Source organism: Sphaerodactylus townsendi, linkage group LG02 (assembly GCF_021028975.2).
Source record: "Sphaerodactylus townsendi isolate TG3544 linkage group LG02, MPM_Stown_v2.3, whole genome shotgun sequence".
Classification (NCBI taxonomy): domain Eukaryota; kingdom Metazoa; phylum Chordata; class Lepidosauria; order Squamata; family Sphaerodactylidae; genus Sphaerodactylus; species Sphaerodactylus townsendi.
The window spans coordinates 123,226,259-123,247,332 of record NC_059426.1 but is presented as its reverse complement, the minus strand read 5'-3'; the positions used below and the strand labels follow the sequence as shown (position 1 = coordinate 123,247,332).

General features: G+C 40.6%; 1 protein-coding gene across 2 annotated transcripts in view; it reads right to left on the bottom strand.

The window, feature by feature from the left end:
• Window positions 1-540: 540 nt before the first annotated feature.
• The window catches only part of ZNF106 (zinc finger protein 106), a 57,981-nt gene continuing 37,447 nt past the window's right edge, over window positions 541-21,074 (bottom strand). For both annotated transcript variants that reach the window (XM_048484156.1, XM_048484157.1), the window contains exons 12-22: window positions 20,613-20,668; window positions 18,461-18,606; window positions 17,158-17,292; window positions 16,472-16,588; window positions 13,385-13,576; window positions 11,599-11,661; window positions 10,713-10,832; window positions 9,268-9,339; window positions 8,566-8,637; window positions 6,058-6,204; window positions 541-4,268 (exon numbers count right to left, since the gene is read on the bottom strand). In XM_048484156.1, coding sequence (XP_048340113.1) covers window positions 4,212-4,268; window positions 6,058-6,204; window positions 8,566-8,637; window positions 9,268-9,339; window positions 10,713-10,832; window positions 11,599-11,661; window positions 13,385-13,576; window positions 16,472-16,588; window positions 17,158-17,292; window positions 18,461-18,606; window positions 20,613-20,668 — 1,177 coding nt within the window. In that variant the 3' untranslated portion in view covers window positions 541-4,211. The remainder of the gene's footprint in view (window positions 4,269-6,057; window positions 6,205-8,565; window positions 8,638-9,267; window positions 9,340-10,712; window positions 10,833-11,598; window positions 11,662-13,384; window positions 13,577-16,471; window positions 16,589-17,157; window positions 17,293-18,460; window positions 18,607-20,612; window positions 20,669-21,074) is intronic.

Below are 21,074 nucleotides of genomic sequence, written 5' to 3'. Positions count from 1 at the left end.
AATCCATTCGAGGAGGTAGGGCAGGGCTGTGCCAACGCATTTGGCCTCTCCATCAGTGCAAGGGGCACCTGCATAAGCAGAAGGGATAAAGGTGCTGGGTGCACCTCAGCTTCACAGCAGCAAAAGCTGGAAGTTCAGGCCACTGTGGAGCTGTGCTGTGTGGGGGAGAGGTGGAGTGTTCCCAGAGGTGGAGCCAGTGGTGAGATTCAAATAATTTAACAACCGGTTCCAGTGGTGGGATTCAAATAGTTTAACAACTGGTTGTTTACAAGCACCATTTTAACAACTGGTTCTGCCAAAGTAGTGCGAACCTGCTGAATCCCACCACTAGGTGGAGCTAGCATAAGTTGAGTTCTAACTTGGGTTTGCAGCTAGTTGCACGATAGTCTCGGTCATGGTGGCGGTGAGGTTTTTTTTGGGGGGGCGGGGGTTGGCTTTTTCTTTCTCCCTGCGCCGCTGGAAAGCTCTCTGAATTGGGCTGTTAACCAACTATAACACAAAATATCATGAGTAATCGAAAGGAAAACCACACTAGATACCTTTTAGTATAAAGTAACTTTATTTTCATGGTTTTTGTTCTGTTTGATGAAGTTCACAGCTTTGTAGTAAAAGGAAAGGAAAGACCAAATCATTTTGTGCACATGAATCACACATAGTTACTTGTGAGAAAAGCCACACAGGTTTCATCCCACAGAAAATAATCACATTAGGGAAAATTGCCATTAAATCTCTTACAGAGTATATTGCTGACACAGTTTACTCTTAGTTTGTTCTAGATAGACAAAAATGAAGAGCTGATACTTTTGTCTGCTTATATGTGACATAGAAAATCTTCCTGCTACAAATTCCAAGCAAGGTACTGGTTAAAAAAATAATCAGCATGGAAGCAACAAGAGCTGTTCAAACTGAATCTAGAATTTTTAAATTAAAAAATGCAAAGGTATAACAGAATTTAAGTTCAGGCTGACATTTAAGGATGCAATGCAGTGCTGCTCTTCTTGAGAATTCTGCCACTTACTGCAATTGGATGTAGATTACACATTCAGTGTTTCAATCAAAACATTTTAGAAGTCTGTCATTCATGGTGAAATATATGCTACAAGGGCCAAACAGAAGCTGGGATAGTTACTGAGATATAGTTTATTGGTATGGAAATGCTAACAGACAAGTAACTGAGCAGTCTCCAAAAGGCTGATGCACGAAATATTTCCTCACAGCACAGCTGTAACACAGAATACTCATTCATGAACTAGGATTAATGTTATAAAAGAAATGTCTATTGTGTTGGCATGCAGCCCAACTTCACTTTATACACACACCACGTAACAGTTTACTCAGTCATTAAGCCAACATATAAAATTTAACACTCCGCACACAATCCAAAACACACTGCACAATTCCCTCTAGTCACATCATTTCCTTCTCCCTTTCCAAGGAAAAAAGAGAGATCATCATCATCTCAAAGATTTTACACTAAAAACTTCCTTCAACTTATAGAAAGGTGCCAGAAACCTGCCATGAATGTGACCAACATAATCTTGACAAACCAGCTTTACAATTCGTAGGAACATTATCTTTTGCATTTCTGTGGTTTCCTGCAGAGCTTAGAGGAATAGGCTAATTTCCTGCAAAAGAGGTAGAAGTGCAAAGAGTCTCCCCCAAAAAGTCCCTGAAGTAGAAGAGAAGAACATGTCTAAGAAATGAATGAGGAAACTATGTGGTATCCTAGTGCAACAGACTTAAGTATGAGACCTTCTTTAACACAGTCAACAGTAATGTAAATTTATGAACATGCATCAAGACCGGGTTTTAGAGCAGTTCTCATCCACATTTTAAATAAAGGTCAGCATATGGAAACTAACGTTTGACAAGGCACAAACACCTTATCATAGGCGAAGCACTCTAAAGACAAAAAGCATCCAAAGGAGATCAAAGGAAAATCTGTCTTCACACCCATCTTAAACATGCACACACACACCCTCACACTCAGTGGCCAAGAATACTGAATGATGTAAGAACTTAATCACTCGCAACAATGATGAAAAAGGACATTCTTTTCTAAACAACTGCAAAGTCACCATCCTCTTCTAATAAAGAATCCCTCAAAGAAAGCTGAAGAAGATAACAAACTTAAATCCATTTAGTTATTAATCCTCAGGACTAGTAAAAACACAGCACTCCACATACGTTTCAATACAACACTGGTTCTGCATCTTCCTTTCAAATTAAATTCAACTATGGAGCATCTAACAGAAATTTATTTTGTGTACTCACAACAGCTACTGAAGTGTTCTTGTACAGTTCAAATGCTCTATTGCATCTTGATTAAAGCTCAGAGAACCAAATTTCTCCTTATAGCTTCTTTCACTGTCAAATCAACAAGATGGTGAAAATGTCAAAAACAACAAAAAGCCAAATCCTAAAAGATGACAGAAGAGGAAATATCTGATGCAGGTTGCTGCTTTGCTTAGGAAAAGTACTTTCAAAACAGAGTCTTATTAATGAATTGTGAGCAAAATTTCTTTTGTTCACTCAGGCAACGACCACCTGATGGACAATGGTGCCTGACCAAGGTTAGAGACACATGAAAATGTAAAAAGAAAATAAGTTATTTTACTAGAATAACTTAAGAGGCTGCTTAGAAGCTATGTTTATCCACAGAAAAGGAGGGCAATATTTTCCTCAGTTGCTTTTGAGAGGCAAGATTCAAATATACAGCACATAACCCTTCATTTCCTCAAATTCGCTACTTCTAAGCCTGCTCTTAGCTCTTACCCTCAGCTGCAGAAGACACCCACCTTGGAGTTTACAACTCTTTGCTCTTTTGGACCATTCATCTTATCTGAAAAGTAACATTACATTAAAACTTAAACCGCCATCCTGCTCTGCTTCTTTTACTGGTATCTCTGTCTGGCTGTCTTTTTGTTTGTTCCAGAAGAAAACTAAGACTAAAAATGATGAGAACACTGACTGCAAAAGTGAAAACAAATCACTTGAACGACAAAAAAAAAGTGGGAACTGCTGCAATGCCACCTGAATGAGCATTTCTTCCCTGTGATTACATAGAGGTTCACTGCACTGCAACCACTGCCTTCACGCAACTCTTCGTGGTTGTGAGCATGTGGCACATAAACATTCAGCTTCTGCTTGGGTTCTTCAGACTTCAAAATCATGTTTCAACCCCAATAACCCTTTCTCTTATAGGGGACTTCCAATTATTAAACCAAACCATAATAGAACCAGTGACTGATTAAAAAAAATCACTGTCCAAACATGGTTTTGAGTCCAGGAGTTAACTGGACAGGAAGAAAAAAAACATTTAATAGAGACGCAAAGCTCCAAAGCTCAATAGTTTACAATGCTAAAAACAGGTCATATCTAAAAAATAATTATATTCAAAATATAGTCTCATTATTGTGACAAGACGAGCACTGAACATACACAGACAACAATGCTTAAAAACTGAGATTGTTATCTGCATTGGCTTTGCATCAATTAATTTTTTTAACTCCAACAAATTGGTATAGAGACCCAGTCACATGGCTGTTGGGTGATGTGGTATCTATAGCTCACCACCACAAGCCTCCTGGGGTACAAAAAAGTACAGAAAATCAATGACTGCAGTAAATGGTTGTACAGGCTTGCCATTCAAAAGTGAAGGTAAGTCATAATATGAACTTAAAGTAAAAAGGAAATAGCTCGTTTACTGTTTATCGTGGAGGTCATATATCATTGTAGGACTTGGTACAATTATGAGATGGAAGAAAACCGAGCAATCACTACCTTTGTGATATTTCGGAAGGGTTTTTAAAAAATTATTGGACGTGTCTGAATCCAAAAGTATAATATACCTGGGAGGTCTTTCGTACAATATAGAAACTGATTAACATTTCAGAGACTTTAAGCACCAGTTTCAGTGCTGAATCTTAGATATATACCACCCACTACTTTGAGAGTGTAGAATAAAAAGGAAAGAAGTTTGTTTCTGCTGATGAATAAAAACCTAAAACATTTGTGATTGTTTGGTCTGAGTCTGTCCATCATTCCTTTCTCTACAGAGCTGCATGCAAAAAGTTGTCTCTGTAGCAAAAAAGAAAAGAAAAAGCCTTGCTCCTCTTTGTACTCCAAGAAGTAACTCAGGAGGAAGATGGGCAAGACATGGAATTTCCAGTATAGAAAGCACACTTCCCAATGTGGGAGGTATAAACACTTCATGAGTCAATCTTGCTATCATCTTCTGCATGTTTTTCAATATGTCCCACAGCATCCTAAACAGAGAAGAAAAACAACACGACGTTTTCATCAAACGGTACTCTAGTGTCCTTCATTATGAATTATAAGGTACATTTGTAGGTTAAATAGTAAAAATATGGAATGAAAAATAGGGTAGTTTAGTATAAATATTTAAGCTTAATAAAGTTAAAGAACAAATTAACAAAGAAAAGTGAAGTAACTGATTTGATTAAGATATACTGAATTATGTGTTTACGTAATGGGTCGGTGTGGTAGATTAGATTATGTTTGGGTAACTGTAAATGTGGGTCTTTTGTTATTTGTTACATGTTACATGTTAATATTTGTTGATGTCTTATGTGCTTCAATGGTTTTATGTGTGTTTTATATTCAATGTTTTTTTAAAGAAGAAAATTAATAAAAAGTATTATGTAAATAAACTGTACTTTACTGTCCTTGTAAAGATAGAAGCACACTAGTATCTAAAATTATACATGTGTTGACAGTAAGAGCAAACAACTTGGGAACAAACTGGGACTCCCTGCCTCTTTTTCTATATAGGCTCATCCCTCCTATGAACATTATGAATCCCCCTCCCAGATGTTTCATCTCCACAGACCACATCAAATAGCTATGAAATACAGGCAGAAAAGAAATGGGGGTGGGGGTTATTATGTTATTATATTATTATATGATATTATTATGCACCAGCATTTTCTTTGTTGCAGTTTCTCTGTAGTCAAAAAGCTGGTCTGCTATGACCTAATGGAACTTTTAGTATTAGCACTATTAAACTCTCTCAAGGCAAAACATACAGAAACAATCTGTATGAGGGCAGGGTGTTTGTGCACTGGATGGTTTATTCTCCTTCTTTCTGCACTTTCACCAGTTTGCTTTTTTATCATCAATGAATAAATCAGGTATTCAAGGAGATTTCTTAATGCCGGGAAAACAACCTGAATTCTGCTGACAGGTCATTTAAATATTTTTATTTGTCAGTGAAGACTAAAATTCACAAAGTACAAGTAGTAAAGTGTGCACTGTGACAGTCATCTAGATTTTTTCCAAATTTGACATTTTTCTAAAAAAACAAAACGGGAAAGGTTGGTTGAAAAGAACTCTGTATTTATTCAGGCTTCCAGCTCAATGTATCTACAAAGGCCTCACCCACTTTCATTCTGATCTATGGGTTGGAGTCTGCAGAACAACATTGGGAAACTTGACCTAAGGATTAGGGGACCCTCAGGGACACTTGGATCTGGTGTGGGGATTGTAAGCAGAAGGAAGATGGGGCAGAATTTGTTCTTTCCTGACTTGCGTAAGAGGCCGCAAGAGATGTATGTATCAGGGGTATTATTTCTGCCAACTTCCCCTTTTAAGGGGCTACAGTGGGAACAGAAGGCAATAGAAGGCTGTTCCAGGGAGGGCGGGGTAGAAATCTAAGAAATAAATAATTAATAATACAAATATTCCATCTCGCACTTCACTCTGTTCCTGGTCTACAGAATCCAGCCTTATAATTTTTCTTTTTACATGGCTATTGGGTGATGGGGCTTTTTTACTTTTAAGGGCAAAATCCTCTGTAAATCTGTTACTTTTGCGCCAGACTTCTAAGTGATTATGATAATCTTGCTGCTTAATATTTAAAAGTATTATTATGAACATTCTTTAAACACCTGTATGAACTGTGAACATCTTACTAATACCTCTTTTCATAACCAAAATATATGATGGGAATTTTTGCTAACACATAAATATACTTAATTACTGTAACAGGCAGTATGAGAGGCACTTTTTGTTTTATCTAGTTAATATATTACATACCTGCTTGGAAGTTTTCCGGGAAGAGAAAAAGGCATCACAGTTCTTCCAGCGACATTTTAATGTCTGAAAGTTTGGGTTTGTGTGGTCATTTAATAAATGCTGTTTCAGGTGGTCCACAACTCCGAATATCAATGAACATCCGTGCCACTGATGATAGAGAATTAAGACAGATATTACAGAGGAAGCATTACAGAAGCTTAAAAGTGATCTCACTATACGTGTGTTTTGTTCTTTTCCACACACTGTTGTTAATTGTTAAACAAGCAGATATCTTTATGCAGGAATAAAATTGATTCAGCAACACTGAACAGCAATACCAGAGAAAACACCAGTTCTCCTATCAGACTGATAAAATGCAACCAAGTAAGTTTCAGGTAGATTTCAATCTTTCTTGCCACATAGTAATCAGAAGCGACTCTCAACAGATGTCACTGCAAAGTCATTTTGTTATGTATTGTCGAAGGCTTTCTGCCTGTTACAGTCATTTTGTTATGCTCAAGGAATTAAAAAGGGCTTCAGAAACGAAGCACCATATTAGACATTACTAATATGAAAGAAACCATTTTTTTGGGGGAAAAAAACCCAGTAATTTTGGCAGCGATCAAAGAAGTTTGCAAGTTTAGCAATCATCAGTTTTTGGGGGGGTGTTTTCCATATGGCAACCTGAATTTCTGAAAAATGTTTTTTTTAAGTGGGTTTAGCTTTGCAGCAACAGACAACAGCTGTGGGGGGAAAGCTACAGCCAGTGGTGTATCTACCTAGCGACAAGGGCTCCCCAAGCCCCCCTCCCCCGGCCTCAGTGCTTATAAAAGCAAATCTCCGAGGCCAGGACTGCAGTCTCTTCTGGCTGGGAGTCCAGCTGGCAGGGGGGAGTCTGGGGAGGGGCAAGGTGGGCACCCTAGACCTTGCCCATGTCCATGGTGACATGGGTGGTGTCGAGGGCACTGGGGGTGGAGCCTGGGGGCATCAAGGGGCGGAGCTGGGAGGGTGGTGGGGCAGAGCCTGGGGAGCGTCCTGGAGACAATTTGTCTCCGGGCACCATTTACCCCTGGTACACCTCTGGCTACAGCACTATAAGTGAACTCTGGATTATGACTCTTGAATCAGCAAAATAAGGTGTGAATCCTACAGCTCAATAATTGGGGCAAAACTAAATGCAATCAAATGATCTGAGAGAATATTAAGAGAGCTGACTTGCCTTTGTTATTCACAATTATATACTTAAACTGTCTTTAGTTAACATTCCCTGCCTATCTATAAGGGTTCAAGGATCTTCTTTTCCACTTGTATCTTTGACTCACAATTATATACTTAAACTGTCTTTAGTTAACATTCCCTGCCTATCTATAAGGGTTCAAGGATCTTCTTTTCCACTTGTATCTTTGACTCTTCAAAATTATACCCCAGAAATCTTTTTGGTCTCTAAGGTGTTACTAGACTTGAATCTTGTTCTGTCTTTATTAATTGAACTACATTGTATGTGGTTGTTTGGGGTTTGTGAGCTGCCTAGTGCCCTTTGGGGATGAGGCGGCCTATAAAATAGAAGAAATAAATACATAAATAAAATACTGCACACCAATATGGCTGCCCACCTGAAACTATCCCTGTCTCTGGTTTTCAGAATCACAGCTGCTGAGGAAGACCCCCAACTTCATCTATAAAAATGCACTGAGATGCTCGCATACCAGGGTTATCTTTTTAACATTCTTTATTCAAAATGACTATACATGGGGATGTTAAGGGATAATATTATAGCAATTCAGTTCTGATTTCTCCATCTCAAAAGGATATTGTATAGCTGAAAAGGGTGTAGGAAAGGGCAACCCAAAAAGACTGGAACACTTTCCCATCAAAGAAAAACTACAGACCTTTGGGCTTTGCAGAATATGCAGTGTTGAGAAAATAATTTCTCTTTGTCTTCCAAAATACTTTGGGATAGCTAATGAATGGGATAATGGCTGCTAGCTTTACCTTTAAACTCTTTAAAATACTTTATGTAAATTCTCGAACAGGAAATATTTACTTAGCTATACAGGCAAATATCTCTTCCCAATTTATTGAAGGGAAGCAGCAGAGGGACAGGGTTTTGGCCTCTGTGCCCCAGGTGTAGGCCTCCCAGAGACATAGAACAGTCATCCCGATAAACCTCCGGCTAGGACACACATGCTATAGGGACTATAGTCCAAAACAGTATTCATGTCACAGGATCTCTACACTTTTGCTGCTTCATTCCTGGCAGCCACAGAGGACTCTTTCCACTTATGGGGACAGCTACTGCAAGTGTTATCAAAGATGCATCACCCTGTGAGGGTTCCCATTTTCAGTGCAACTGATAATTGAATACTAGTTTGATGCATCTTTCTGAGCCCTACATCCTGTTCGTAGCATACTTTTATTAGGATGGTCTTGGCTTATCATTTAGAAGCTGACCAGTGAAGGGAACTGTCCTCAGGTTCCTGAGAACTAAACAGGCTTCAGGCCTAGGGAGGGAAATTGTGTGTTCTTTACCCAGCAACGATAATTCTGCATCAAGTTAAGACGCACAGCTTGGATACTGCCATCATAGCAACCAGTGTAGATCTGAAAATGAAAAAAAAAATGGTCTCAGAAAAAATAAAAAACCTTCAAAAGATAATTAAAGTTCTGCTAAAGGTACCAAGGATCCTAAATTCAGAATCACAATGCCTCTCCCACGTTTAGACAATATTATCACAACATAGTAAGAGCAAATATTCAGGTTCCCTACTCTTCATCAGAACAGGTTTTTGGAACAAAAATAGAATGAGTAGAGGGGTAGAAGGGGGAAAAAATGTTTTGAAGCATGATAGAAAAGCCCCAGGTCTGCAGCTGATCGCCTTCTTTGAAAGGAGAGTTGTCCCCATTTCAAGATGACTATAATGTACAGACTTTTTTTCTGTCATGCCTTGAAATCCTCCCCTCCTGCATGTCAACTTTCTTCGTTGCTGTGAATGCCCATGAAAAGTTACAGGTAACATGAAGGCTAGTTCACTGCTGTTTTGATAGGCACAGAAGCCTGAAAAGAATTAATCCTTTGAAGCAGGCAATATACTGGGTGGAAACTTCTGCTACTGGAAGAAACCAAGCATGACATTATTTGCTACAAAATATATGCAAGGGGGAAACCACTCAAGGATTACCATTACCGCGGAAGGTAAATCGTTGTTTTTAAAGAAAAGGGAAAATGGTTACCATGCTTTTATGAATGGTCATACACATAATCATATCCGAGTGTCCTCCGTAGACTTGCAAACGATCATGAGACTTGGGAGAAGAAAATTAAAAGCATCAGATACTTCACAAGCCAAAAAATCTGTATTGTTCTTGAAAATAAGTTTACACAATTAAAACGCACAGACATAATAAGAAATCTTGCCATGGTTTACAGTTTTACCTCACTCAGCTTATAAAAACTGAATGCCTTCGAGCCATGGAAGGTTACAAGTGGTTCCCCCCAGAGGTGGGATGCTGCCGGTTTGGGAAGGTTCTGTGGAACCGTTTGTTAAAATTTTCCTCAGTTCAGAGAACCGGTTGTTAATGATTAACTCCACTATTTTTCTTTTTTTGTTCATTTGTTCATTTTTTGTTATAAATGTTGGGAAAGTATTATAGGTAAAGATGTTTCATTTTCTTTTTTTTCTTGAAATATAGATTGGAAACAGAGGAGTTTAAACTACTCTTTTAGATTAAGGATTTTGGATCTGTCTGTTAGTTTTCTTTCAAGGGGAATAGATAAAGTAGTTATAGGAATCTGAAGGGTAAGTAGAAAGTACGGGGGAGGAAAATATGGGAAGGAGGGAGGCAAAATAGCGGGGCAACTGTATTTTTGGTGATGTTTTAATTGGGGGAGTTAAGAGAGATAGACAATTAGATATGTTTGTAATTGTAATTGTAAACAGTTTTTGGTTTCTCTCCTTACTTATGTTATCATACAAAATCAATCAATATAATTATATATATAAAAAAGAAATAATACATCACCTTTCAGTATATTGCTTTTTTAATTCTGTAATTTGTCATTATTTGAATCCAGAGGGGGAACAAGGGGGAACTGCACCTGGGGCGTGCAGACCCTGTGCCCCTGCTGCAGCACCACCCACCCTGCTCCGGAACGCCCCACCCCCAGAATGCCCAGGCCACGCCCCCACCATGTCGTGGCCCACCCAGCCCCATTGGGGCTACACCACTGTTTGAATCCCACCACCATCAGAACCTGTTGTTAAAATTTTTGAATCCCACCACTGGTTCCCCCTAGAGAAAGCTTTTCAACAATGAAGACCAACAATGACGATAATTTCCCAAGTTTGGCCAGTGCTCAGCAAACAAAGTGAAACAAAATTTAAGAATAAGGTTTCCAGCTGCTGTGCAACACAGTTCATCCAGCAGACAAGCAAAGGCTACAGCAGAGTTTCGGTACAGTGAAAACTAGCCGCTCAGGATTGAGTAACTCCTGCAAGGCTTCCTAATTATTCAAACTCAGCTTCATGCAAAGGGGCTTTCATTCCAATTTACACCTCATTAAATGTATGAAAGTTCAAAGCAAACAAACCAACTAAAGAACCCAAGTTTGCAGGGGGGAAAAGTTCCAGAAGATTATCTGAAGCAACATGTATTAGAGCCGATATTGGTTCTTTTACCTGCAGCTCGTAAACACGAACAAATTTATCCAAGCAGGCTGTTACCATAACTTTCCCCAGGATATTCACAACGGTCACTGCATGGTTGTGTCCTTTGTAGATCCGTACAAGTTCCCCTGTCTGTTACAAAAATTACATTTTTATAAAACACGTATGGATACCAATATGTGAACTGGCATATTTCTTAAACATTCCTGACAGAACAGAACTTTAGTGACATTCTAACCACTTGAGAGCTTAGTGGTGGAAAGTGCTGTCCAGTGCTGCAGCCAACTTATGGCAACCCCTAAGGGTTTTCAAAGGCAAGAGATGTTCAGAGGTGGTTTGCCACTGCCTGTCTCTGCATAGCTACCCCGGACTTTCTCAGTGGTCGCCCATCTAAGTACCAACCAGGGCTGACCCTGGAGCTGATAAAATCAGGCTAGCCTGGGCCATCCAGGCCAGGGCTTTAGAGGTTACGGTCAAGAAAGCAATCTCTACAAAAGGTCAGTTAACATTTGACTACTGGCTCTGTTTTTCAGTACTCTGTCGTTGCTGGTAGGGAGGGCAGAACCAGCACTGATATTAATTAAATTTATTAGACTTAATAGGCCGCCCCTCCGTTTTCATGCTTGGGATGGCTTACAACATAGGTTTAATATAAGGCATCAAATTAAAAAAACCAACAACAACATTCTAGCTCTTCAATATTAGGAAATATGTCCACCCAGAAAGTATGGGACTAATTCCCTGTAAGTACCTATTATGAGCTCACCCTTATTTTTGTATTTCTCAGCAGAAAGGAAGAACAAATACAAAATACATGGGAGACAATTAGGTAGAGGAAAGTCACTGAACAATATAGCAATCATATTTTCCTCAGTTCTTTATCATATGAGCAACTTACATGTATATTGTGGGCATGGACAGATTGGTCACTGGAACCGCTGAACACCAGATCATTTACAACCTTTAAAGAGAGACAACCAGACAACCTGATTACTGAGGATTTTTCAAACACCGGTCATCTCCTATCCACTTTCTCTTGCATATTTTAGGCCTACCGGGACAAGACAATGAAATACGATGGAGACTACATCACTGGTTCCCAGTCTTTTTGGTATGGTAAACCAGATTTACTTGATACGATGACTCACCTAAACACAGACACACACAAATGTATGCACAAATCAATAAAATGGGACCTGCAGTTTGGGAAACGCTAGATGTGTCACTAGATGTGTCCGTCAATGACTATTTGCCATGACAGGTACGTTCACGGGCACAATACCTCTGAATACAAGTTGCTAGGGAAAAACAATGGGAAGGCCTTGACCTCTCTATCCATTGCTTCTGGGCCTTTTGGGACATTTGAATTGCAAGTATGAGAAACTGGATTCTGAATTAGACAGACCCTTGGTCTGAGCCATCAGTGCTGCTTTTCTGAATTACTCAGCATGTACCATTTCAAAGAGTGCCTGAAACAGTTCTAGGCTCTATTCCACCTACATAGAAGATAATCACTTTAAACTGCAATTAGATATCATGACGAGCTAAAATTAAACTCCAGTCAGACATTAACCATTGGCCGCTGTGCATCTGCATGCCTCCACCTCCTCCCAGATCTCTCAGAATTTTTGAATTCCAGCTGGTGCAGAGTAAATGAACTCCAGTTCATTCACCCCATGCCAGGAAGTACATTGCCTGGCTCTACAGAACCAAAGATGTTAAAAAAATTAATTCAAACTCAAGATTATTTTTCCAGAAAATTCACATGCTGTCTCACCAAAGGTGGGCTTGAGATTGCTCAAAAAGTAAAACAATACCAAAAAACAAACAAACATAAAAACAGCATGCAACTATCAGAAATCAGTAGCCATGAAAATAAGCTATAGAATAAAACAATAGCCTAAATGGAATATGTTAATAAAAACAGTCCTCGGGCTAGAAGCAGACTATACAGCTTTAAGACACCTTAGTTAAAAGATGGGGTAAAAGGAAAATATTTTGACCTGGTGCCTAGGTAAGATATAAGATAGGTGTCAAGTGAGCCTTAAGGGGAACACCATTTCAAAGATGGGGAGGTTAACACTGGAAAAGTCCAGTCCTGCCTCACCTCTGCTAGTATGCTTAAAGAGGGGAGCCAGGAGAACTGTAAAAAAACGGTGTTTGAACTCCATCAGAGCTTAATTGCAGCCTGATGTTGTGACATTTGAATTCAGTCTTAATTGCACAATCAGTGTTTGTTCCCTAGTAGTATTTGGGGTTTCTTTTGCTCTTTTTACAGAATGCTTCGAGTAAAGCATGATCACCTAAGAAGATCTAGTAGGTGGCAGGTGATGGTAAAAATGTTTTGCAAAATTTCACTAAAAATGGTTTTTAGTCTGGATGTTCAGAGAAAAACACTCTGGGTGCTCCCAGAACTTTCCTCTCCTTGACTATCATCATTTAGGTGGTTTCCAAAAGCAGTGGGACCTGATAAGGTGTGAGAAGGAACTGCAGAGGGTCACTTAGGGACACCAGTGGAAAAAGGAGAAAAACAGACTCTCCTCATGAAAATATGGCTCACATTATGGCAAGTTACAAATACTGTACCAATATTTGGTTGATAATTGATAAATTTAAGTTTTCAGAGATGAGAAAACTGCTAAAAGAAGCCTGTCCTTAAAAAGTTGTATTTTCTAATTAGTTACCTTCATACAGAGGACTGTTTTGCTATGACCTTCAAGGGTTCGAAGCAGAAGTCCATTTCGGGCATCTCGCACGCTGATCGTACAATCGTAGGATCCCACAATCAGCAACCTGCGTGCTCCTTCCTGGGCTGTAGCTAGACAGCTGATTGCTCTGGGTCCATGGCACTCAAAGGTGTCACCTTGTTTGTTGTTCTGAGGGAACATGCAATTTTAAGTATTACTGACAATATTTGCTGTTAAAAGCAACCCTCTATTAAGAAAGCATAACTTAAATAACATAAGAACATAAGAACATAAGAACAAGCCAGCTGGATCAGACCAAAGTCCATCTAGTCCAGCTCTCTGCTACTCACAGTGGCCCACCAGGTGCCTTGGGGAGCTCACATGTAGGATGTGAACGCAATGGCCTTCTGCGGCTGTTGCTCCTGAGCACCTGGTCTGTTAAGGCATTTGCAATCCCAGATCAAGGAGGATCAAGATTGGTAGCCATAAATCGACTTCTCCTCCATAAATCTGTCCAAGCCCCTTTTAAAGCTATCCAGGTTAGTGGCCATCACCACCTCCTGTGGCAGCATATTCCAAACACCAATCACACGTTGTGTGAAGAAGTGTTTCCTTTTATTAGTTCTAATTCTTCCCCCCAGCATTTTAAATGTATGCCCCCTGGTTCTAGTATTGTGAGAAAGAGAGAAAAATTTCTCTCTGTCAACATTTTCTACCCCATGCATAATTTTGTAGACTTCAATCATATCCCCCCTCAGACGTCTCCTCTCCAAACTAAAGAGTCCCAAACGCTGCAGCCTCTCCTCATAGGGAAGGTGCTCCAGTCCCTCAATCATCCTTGTTGCCCTTCTCTCCACTTTTTCTATCTCCTCAATATCCTTTTTGAGATGCAGCGACCAGAACTGGACACAGTACTCCAAGTGCGGTCGCACCACTGCTTTATATAAGGGCATGACAATCTTTGCAGTTTTATTATCAATTCCTTTTCTAATGATCCCCAGCATAGAGTTTGCCTTTTTTACAGCTGCCATGCATTGAGTTGACATTCCCATGGAACTATCAACTAAGACGCCTAAATCCCTTTCCTGGTCTGTGACTGATAGCACTGACCCCTGTAGCGTGTATGTGAAGTTTGGATTTTTTGCCCCTATGTGCATCACTTTACATTTTGCTACATTGAACTGCATTTGCCATTTCTGAGCCCACTCACCTAATTTATCAAGGTCCGCTTGGAGCTCTTCGCAATCCTTTGTGGTTCTCACCACCCTACATAATTTGGTATCATCTGCAAACTTGGCCACCACGCTACCCACCCCTACTTCCAGGTCATTTATGAATAGGTTAAAGAGCACTGGTCCCAATACGGATCCTTGGGGGACACCACTCCCTACATCTCTCCATTGTGAGAACTTCCCATAACATGTCACAATAGCACAACTATTCAACTTGCCTGCTCAAGTTGTTCAAGCAAAAGGAAGCACTTTTCTCTACAACCTTATTTAATTTTTTAAGCAGGCATATATTAAGACAATTTTCATACTGTCTCTCCAGATACTTTCTCAAAACATCCCATAATTTTTTAAAAAGCACAGAATGAATGTATGTATAGTGTATATCTCATTTCATCCCAGAATCTTTAACTGCCCCACACAGTATTTCAGTATTTACAAAGAACAAATTCTAAACAAAAATGAATTATCCTGGACATTCCGTTAACTCTTTCAGCAGCAGCTTATAGTACTTTTATATGAACATGCACAAATGGCTACCTAGTGCCCAGATTATTCTTTGGATTAGAAGCCACATTATACTCTGATGTCCTGACTTGGATGGCCTAGGCCAGTGGTGGCGAACCTTTGGCACACCAGATGTTATGGACTACATTTCCCATCAGCCCCTGCCAGCATGGCCAATTGCTCCTGAATGCAGGAGACCACCCATCAAGGAATACCACAGTCACTGTGTGGAAGAAGGCAATGGCAAACCACCTCTATTAAATAGTCTCATGCCTTGAAAGTCTTACTGGGTCATTATAAGTCAACTGTGACTTGATGATACTTTAAACACACACATGTTCTGATAGAGATCGCCAATATTAAATTCAGCGACTGGAGCTTGAACTAGAGCTAGTGATCACCTGGAATTACAACTGATCTCCAGATGACACAGAACAGTTCCCTGGAAGAAAACTGCTGCTTTGGATGCTTGAGTCTGTAGCATTATACCCTGCTGAGGCCATTTCCCTCCCAAAACCGCATCCTCCCAAGGTTCCACCTCCAAATCTTCAGGAATTTCCCAACCTGGAGCTGCCAACCCTATGGGGAATTGATCTCTGTAGTTGAGAGATCAGTTGTGACTCTAGGAGAGTCACTACTGCCCCTGCTGCTGTGGAGGAAGGGGAAACAGGTAAGCAGCTATAAGTGCCACCATGATTACTTGAGCTTTGGGAGGGGGAAGGAAGTAGGTGAGCGGCTGGGAGGGTGATGGGGGCAAAAAGAAAGAATGGTGAGGGGTGGCAGAAAGAGAAAGATTGATGGGATGGGAGGATAGAAAGAGACAGAAAGTGACAGGCATGGAGGAGAGAGAGGGAGAGAGAGTAAAAAGAGTGAGAACTGAGAAAAACAGGGGAAGAGGGGGAAAAGCAAAGATGGGGGAAATGGGATGATTGCTCCAGCAAGTTTCTTTTAGGTCACCACTTGTGTATTCATAAACCAGAGATCTGATGCGTTAGGCTACATGTATGAGTAGAGGCACATCATTGGATCTCCTGATTATCTGGTGTCAAAAGCAGGTACTAAGGAATGGGGAAGAAAGAGTTTAACCACCACAGCATTGCCCTTGATAGGAAAACCACCTCGCCTGAGCTGACCAGGGGTGGGGTGGGGTGGGGTAGACAGGCATACTATGGATGCCATTCTTTTTTCAACTAATAGCCTGACAAAAGATCCTGGGGGGTGGGGGTGGGGCAATTTTCAATGGGTCCTCATTTCAGATGCAATGAGATTAGCACTTATTTACGAGAGCTACCCCAAAGTAGCAGCGTAAATATCTCTGCTCTATAGATTATACATCTTTCATACTGACCTTGATACTGAAAGTGGCCACACTACCATTTGCAAGTCCAGCATAAAGGATTTTCCATCTACTGTGCAGACAGAGTACACGGTCATCTAACTTAAACTGATCAATACGTTCTCTAGTCTGGAAAGAGGAAAGGAACAGTATATTAAAAATTTGGTTCACCATGCATAAATAAGTGATCCTAAGTAACATACCCAAAAGTTAGTGTTGTTTGCAACAGAAGCTTGGGAAAGCCAGGCTTTGATACCTGTGAAATGAAACAGTGGCTTGGACCCAAGGGATCATTTTCACAGATAAAAGATTTCTGCATGGATTATGACCATCTCATTCCCCACTCCCTTTGCAGACCAACTGCCCTCACCCCCTGGAACAGTATCACGGGGGGCATTGTGAGTTACAGCATGAGAAAGGAAGAACGAGACGCTCCAAAGTTGAAAACATTTAAATCCGAGGAAACTCTGTGATGGCTCTAACCCAAACCCTTTTGGCTACATTCGATATAGCAACAGTCCCTCTCCCCAACAATGCCTATACTCTTTGAGGACCGACAGATTATGTCCAAAATTGGAGCAATTCTGCCTACATATTAGTTGCATCATGTGAAAAAATAGAAGTATTTAGAGTAGCACACACAAATTTGTTTATGAGACTGCACCTCCCGAAATGAGGACTGCTGTGTCTATAATTACCTTGATGTTGTAACAATTTATACTGTGGTCACTGGAGCCAGAATAGAGAGCTGCATTTTTCCCATTAGTCTGAGTAACCAGCAGGCAGTTCACTTTTGAAGTGTGTCCTTCAAATACACCAACACATTTCCTGTTCTGGGTGGAGAAAGGCATTAACAAGATTAATTTACACTCTGATCCCAAACTGAGGCACCACCCAAGCACAGCATCTTCCCAATCAACCACCTATTTTCTGCTTAACTGTCACGGGCTGACTGTCAAGGATGGACAGAAGGCAGGGTGCAGCTGATAGATATTTACTGCAGGTTAAACACAGGTCAGAAATGTCTCTTAAGGCACCTGATAAGGCACTGGTTAGAGTTCAGTCTGAGAACTAGTAAGCAAGCTCACCAGTCCACCAGGTCGTCACAATCCAAAATACAAATCCAAAAAGCAGGTCCAGGGGGCAAAGTCCAAGGGTTGTTACCAGAAAGCAGGCTTTTCTGAGCAAGACACAGAAACGAAGCATAGTAGCCATCGAGGTGACAAACTGCCTTCCGCAAAAAACGCACCGGCTGTGAGCTGTCTCTTATCAGCATGAGGACGGAAATGCTGGAGGAACGTTGCTTCAAGGAGCTGGTCCTGCTAGTAACTTACAAATGCCGAGCAGCCAACCAAGCTAATCGTCTACTCTCAGCTAATTCAAGGCGTAACCGTTGGCAATGCTGCTCTAAAGGGGTGGGTGAACCCGGAGGTCTGTTTGCTTGGGGTGCTGAGGGTGGACTCTGAGGGTGGACTCCTAACTTCGAGGGCCCCGCAGAGGACTCTGGATCAACAGCTGGTTCATCCTCTTCTGATGAACAGCTGCTCTCACGCCTCCACTCCTGAAACATTCCTTCTCTGTCAGTGGGGGCATTAACAGGGGTGTGTGGTAGGCTGCTTTCGTCTTCGCTGTCCGGTACAGAGGAAGAACCGATCGTGACATTATCTGCATTTATTTTAAACCAAACAAATGTGCTAACGGAACCTGATTGGTTCTCTAAAGTTACCTGTTTAAATCTTTAAAAATGCAGATCTTAATAAATCTGCCTAGTCTCCTGGAATGTGACCTGCTAGATGTTCATTTTCTAAATACAAATGGTTTCTTCAAAACTTAATTATATTTCAAAAGATCTACATAGATTTCATTTGGCTCTAGTTCCACTGATTTTATCCACCACAGTCAATCTTTAGAGGGTTCACAGACATAAAATCTCATTAAGGAGTACTAGGGAACACTGTGAGTTAGCTTCATTATTATAACTTTTTCTGCCAATCAACTCACCACCAAGTTATAGGCACGGATGGTTTTGTCTGCTGAACAGGTGTACAGCAAATTCCCAAAAATCTGAATAGCATTCACTGCAGCTGCATGTCCTTCAAATACTCCTTCTGCAGGTTCTTCGTCCTCCCCAGGCTCTGAAGAGACTTCTGTCAAACACAGTGGCCAAAGCCTTCCATTAGTCAACCTGTCTGCTCATAATACCAGGATGAAGGAAAACTCCCTGGTTCCCAAAAAAGCAATGAGACACTCAAAGTTGGCAGGATGTTGTGCTAATACAAATTTATTCCACTAGAACAAAGAACACAACAAAACCGTTAGGAGCCTCCTGGCTGAGAGAACCAGGAAAAAGAGCCAAGTGGCAATTCTGAGACACTAGAAACATGCCACAATGTAAAACGAGGAAGCAACAGTGTGTCTGGAAATGGTTGTTGGCTTACGACCACATTAGGAATCATCTATGAATTTTAATTACAGGAAACACAAAAAAACACAATGACCGAAGGTATATTCCCACTGCACCACTTAATGTAGTACAACGGAAGTCTCTAGATGAAAGCCAAGGAGCACTCTTGGTGGCCTGTTGGCAGCTACAGACAAGCCTGGCAACAGCACACTACCAGTTGCAATGTGAATTGCACTGATGTTACTCCACAGTGGGACAGGAAAATAGTTGAATGCACCTGAACTTAGCAATTTTCACCAAAGGTCCAAGCCATGGGTTTATGTGGCTTTAAGCTGATGGCCTATCTGGCAATACAGGACAATCTGAATTCTGTGTTGAAATATGCCAGCAATAAACAAAGACAGCCACTTAAGAGACAGGAGACTGGTTTAAGCCTCCTGCACCATGGGAAAAAGGGGCGCCGCTCTTTATCATTGTATGTATTACAATCACTCAAGAAGGAAGAACTGTCTTCGTTTGTTTCAAAGAAATTACTCTTGACATGAGAATTTCAAAGAATTTCAAAGAAATTACTCTTGACATGAGAATTCTTACTCTTCTAAACATCAGCTTTGTCAACTGAGTTCCACTGTGCAGTTTCTTGTTCCTTCAAACAATGGTTCAGGCTCTAAGGCATTCAATACAAGTGGAATTTAACTGCTGTGCCTGACCTTTTGCAACTAAGATAACAGAGCAGATACTAGGAGTGAAACAGTTTCAAGCTTGACTTCCTAGGCCTTCAAGGTCACAGAACCAAGGTATCACATTCCAATTAATTATGCTGATTAAATTATTTCTGTGTCACTGTGAGGGGGGGTTATGACTGTAGATAAATCCTACCTTCCTATCTCACTGTGACCCTTTGGGTCACCTGGTTAGCAACTGTGTTGTGTGATAGTTTTAGATCACCAGGCATGGATTTGATTGGTCAGTGGGCCTGGCCACCTCAAATCCTCCACCCATAAAGTTTTGGATTTTCAGCCTAACAAGTGTGCTTCTTACTATGGCTCCTTGATCCACCATTTGGATCCCAAGAAGAATACTTTTGGTGCCTTCCAGCCTGACACCTTAGGACACTGTCATTTAAAGGTTCGAAATGCTGTCTAACTGATGCTCTCGATATAGTGACCAAGGCTAAATTACAGTGTAGTCAGTCCTTGCTGGCTTAAGTTTTATTATGTTAAACCTCACTGTTTTGTTCCTTCAATTATATTCTCATACAATTTCAATAACTTCCTTCAGTCATATTTTGTGGTGTTCTCTCTTTAGCTAACTTCAATCTAAATCCAGTCCTTGACACTTGTGGTTATACCTACCAGTAAAGCTGTTTTGTGAAACTGCAGTGGCCTACCTTACAAAGGTAATTTTCTTAATGGTAATCCCCAAAAGACTGGAAGCTTGTCCCTTTGCTTCTAACTGTTTGGCTAGAGAAAGTGGTGGTGGCAGCTACCAAGCTGGAGTATGTGGCAATCATACCCCAAGGTTTTGAGCTGTATTGTGACCCTCTCTAAATCAATATGCCTTTGGTCTAGGGTATCTCCACAAGCTCCCCTCACTTTTCAACAAGCTTCTATAGTCCTAGTTTTTTAAACTTTAGAAAAATTACCACTCTCAGAAGATGAATTTCCAAAGACCCTGGTAATTCCTCAGATACAAAAAAACTCAAGATTATTTTTAGTTGAGATGAGGGGAACAAACAAATGGATATACCTGATGAGTTTTTTGATCCTCTAACTGATGATACAGATGTCTGAGTCTCAGCCACACTACAGAATAAAGAGAATACCACTGCCATTACAAAACATTAAGCAAAGCAATCCCCATCATCATCATCAAAAAACTTATCAGTATTTACACAATTATTATATATTGAGGCTTGGATCCTATGTTGCCAGTTGTGGTCATCAGTATTTCCAGTCAGAATAGGAGGGGAGAGCAAGTTCTCAATCCCCCCTCCCCTTTCAGGTCTATTCATCCACATCAGCACAAACAGAAAAGGGTGGAAGTTACAGTGAGAAAGGAGGACTCTACCACAACTCTACTCACACTGCTTATGATGAAAACCAGTAAAAAATACTGTAACAGGAGTTCTGGAAACATAACGAAGTTTTTCTGGCTCTCATCTCAGCCTAAGATTCTTGAAATTTGTTACTGAGATACAGGGGACCCTCA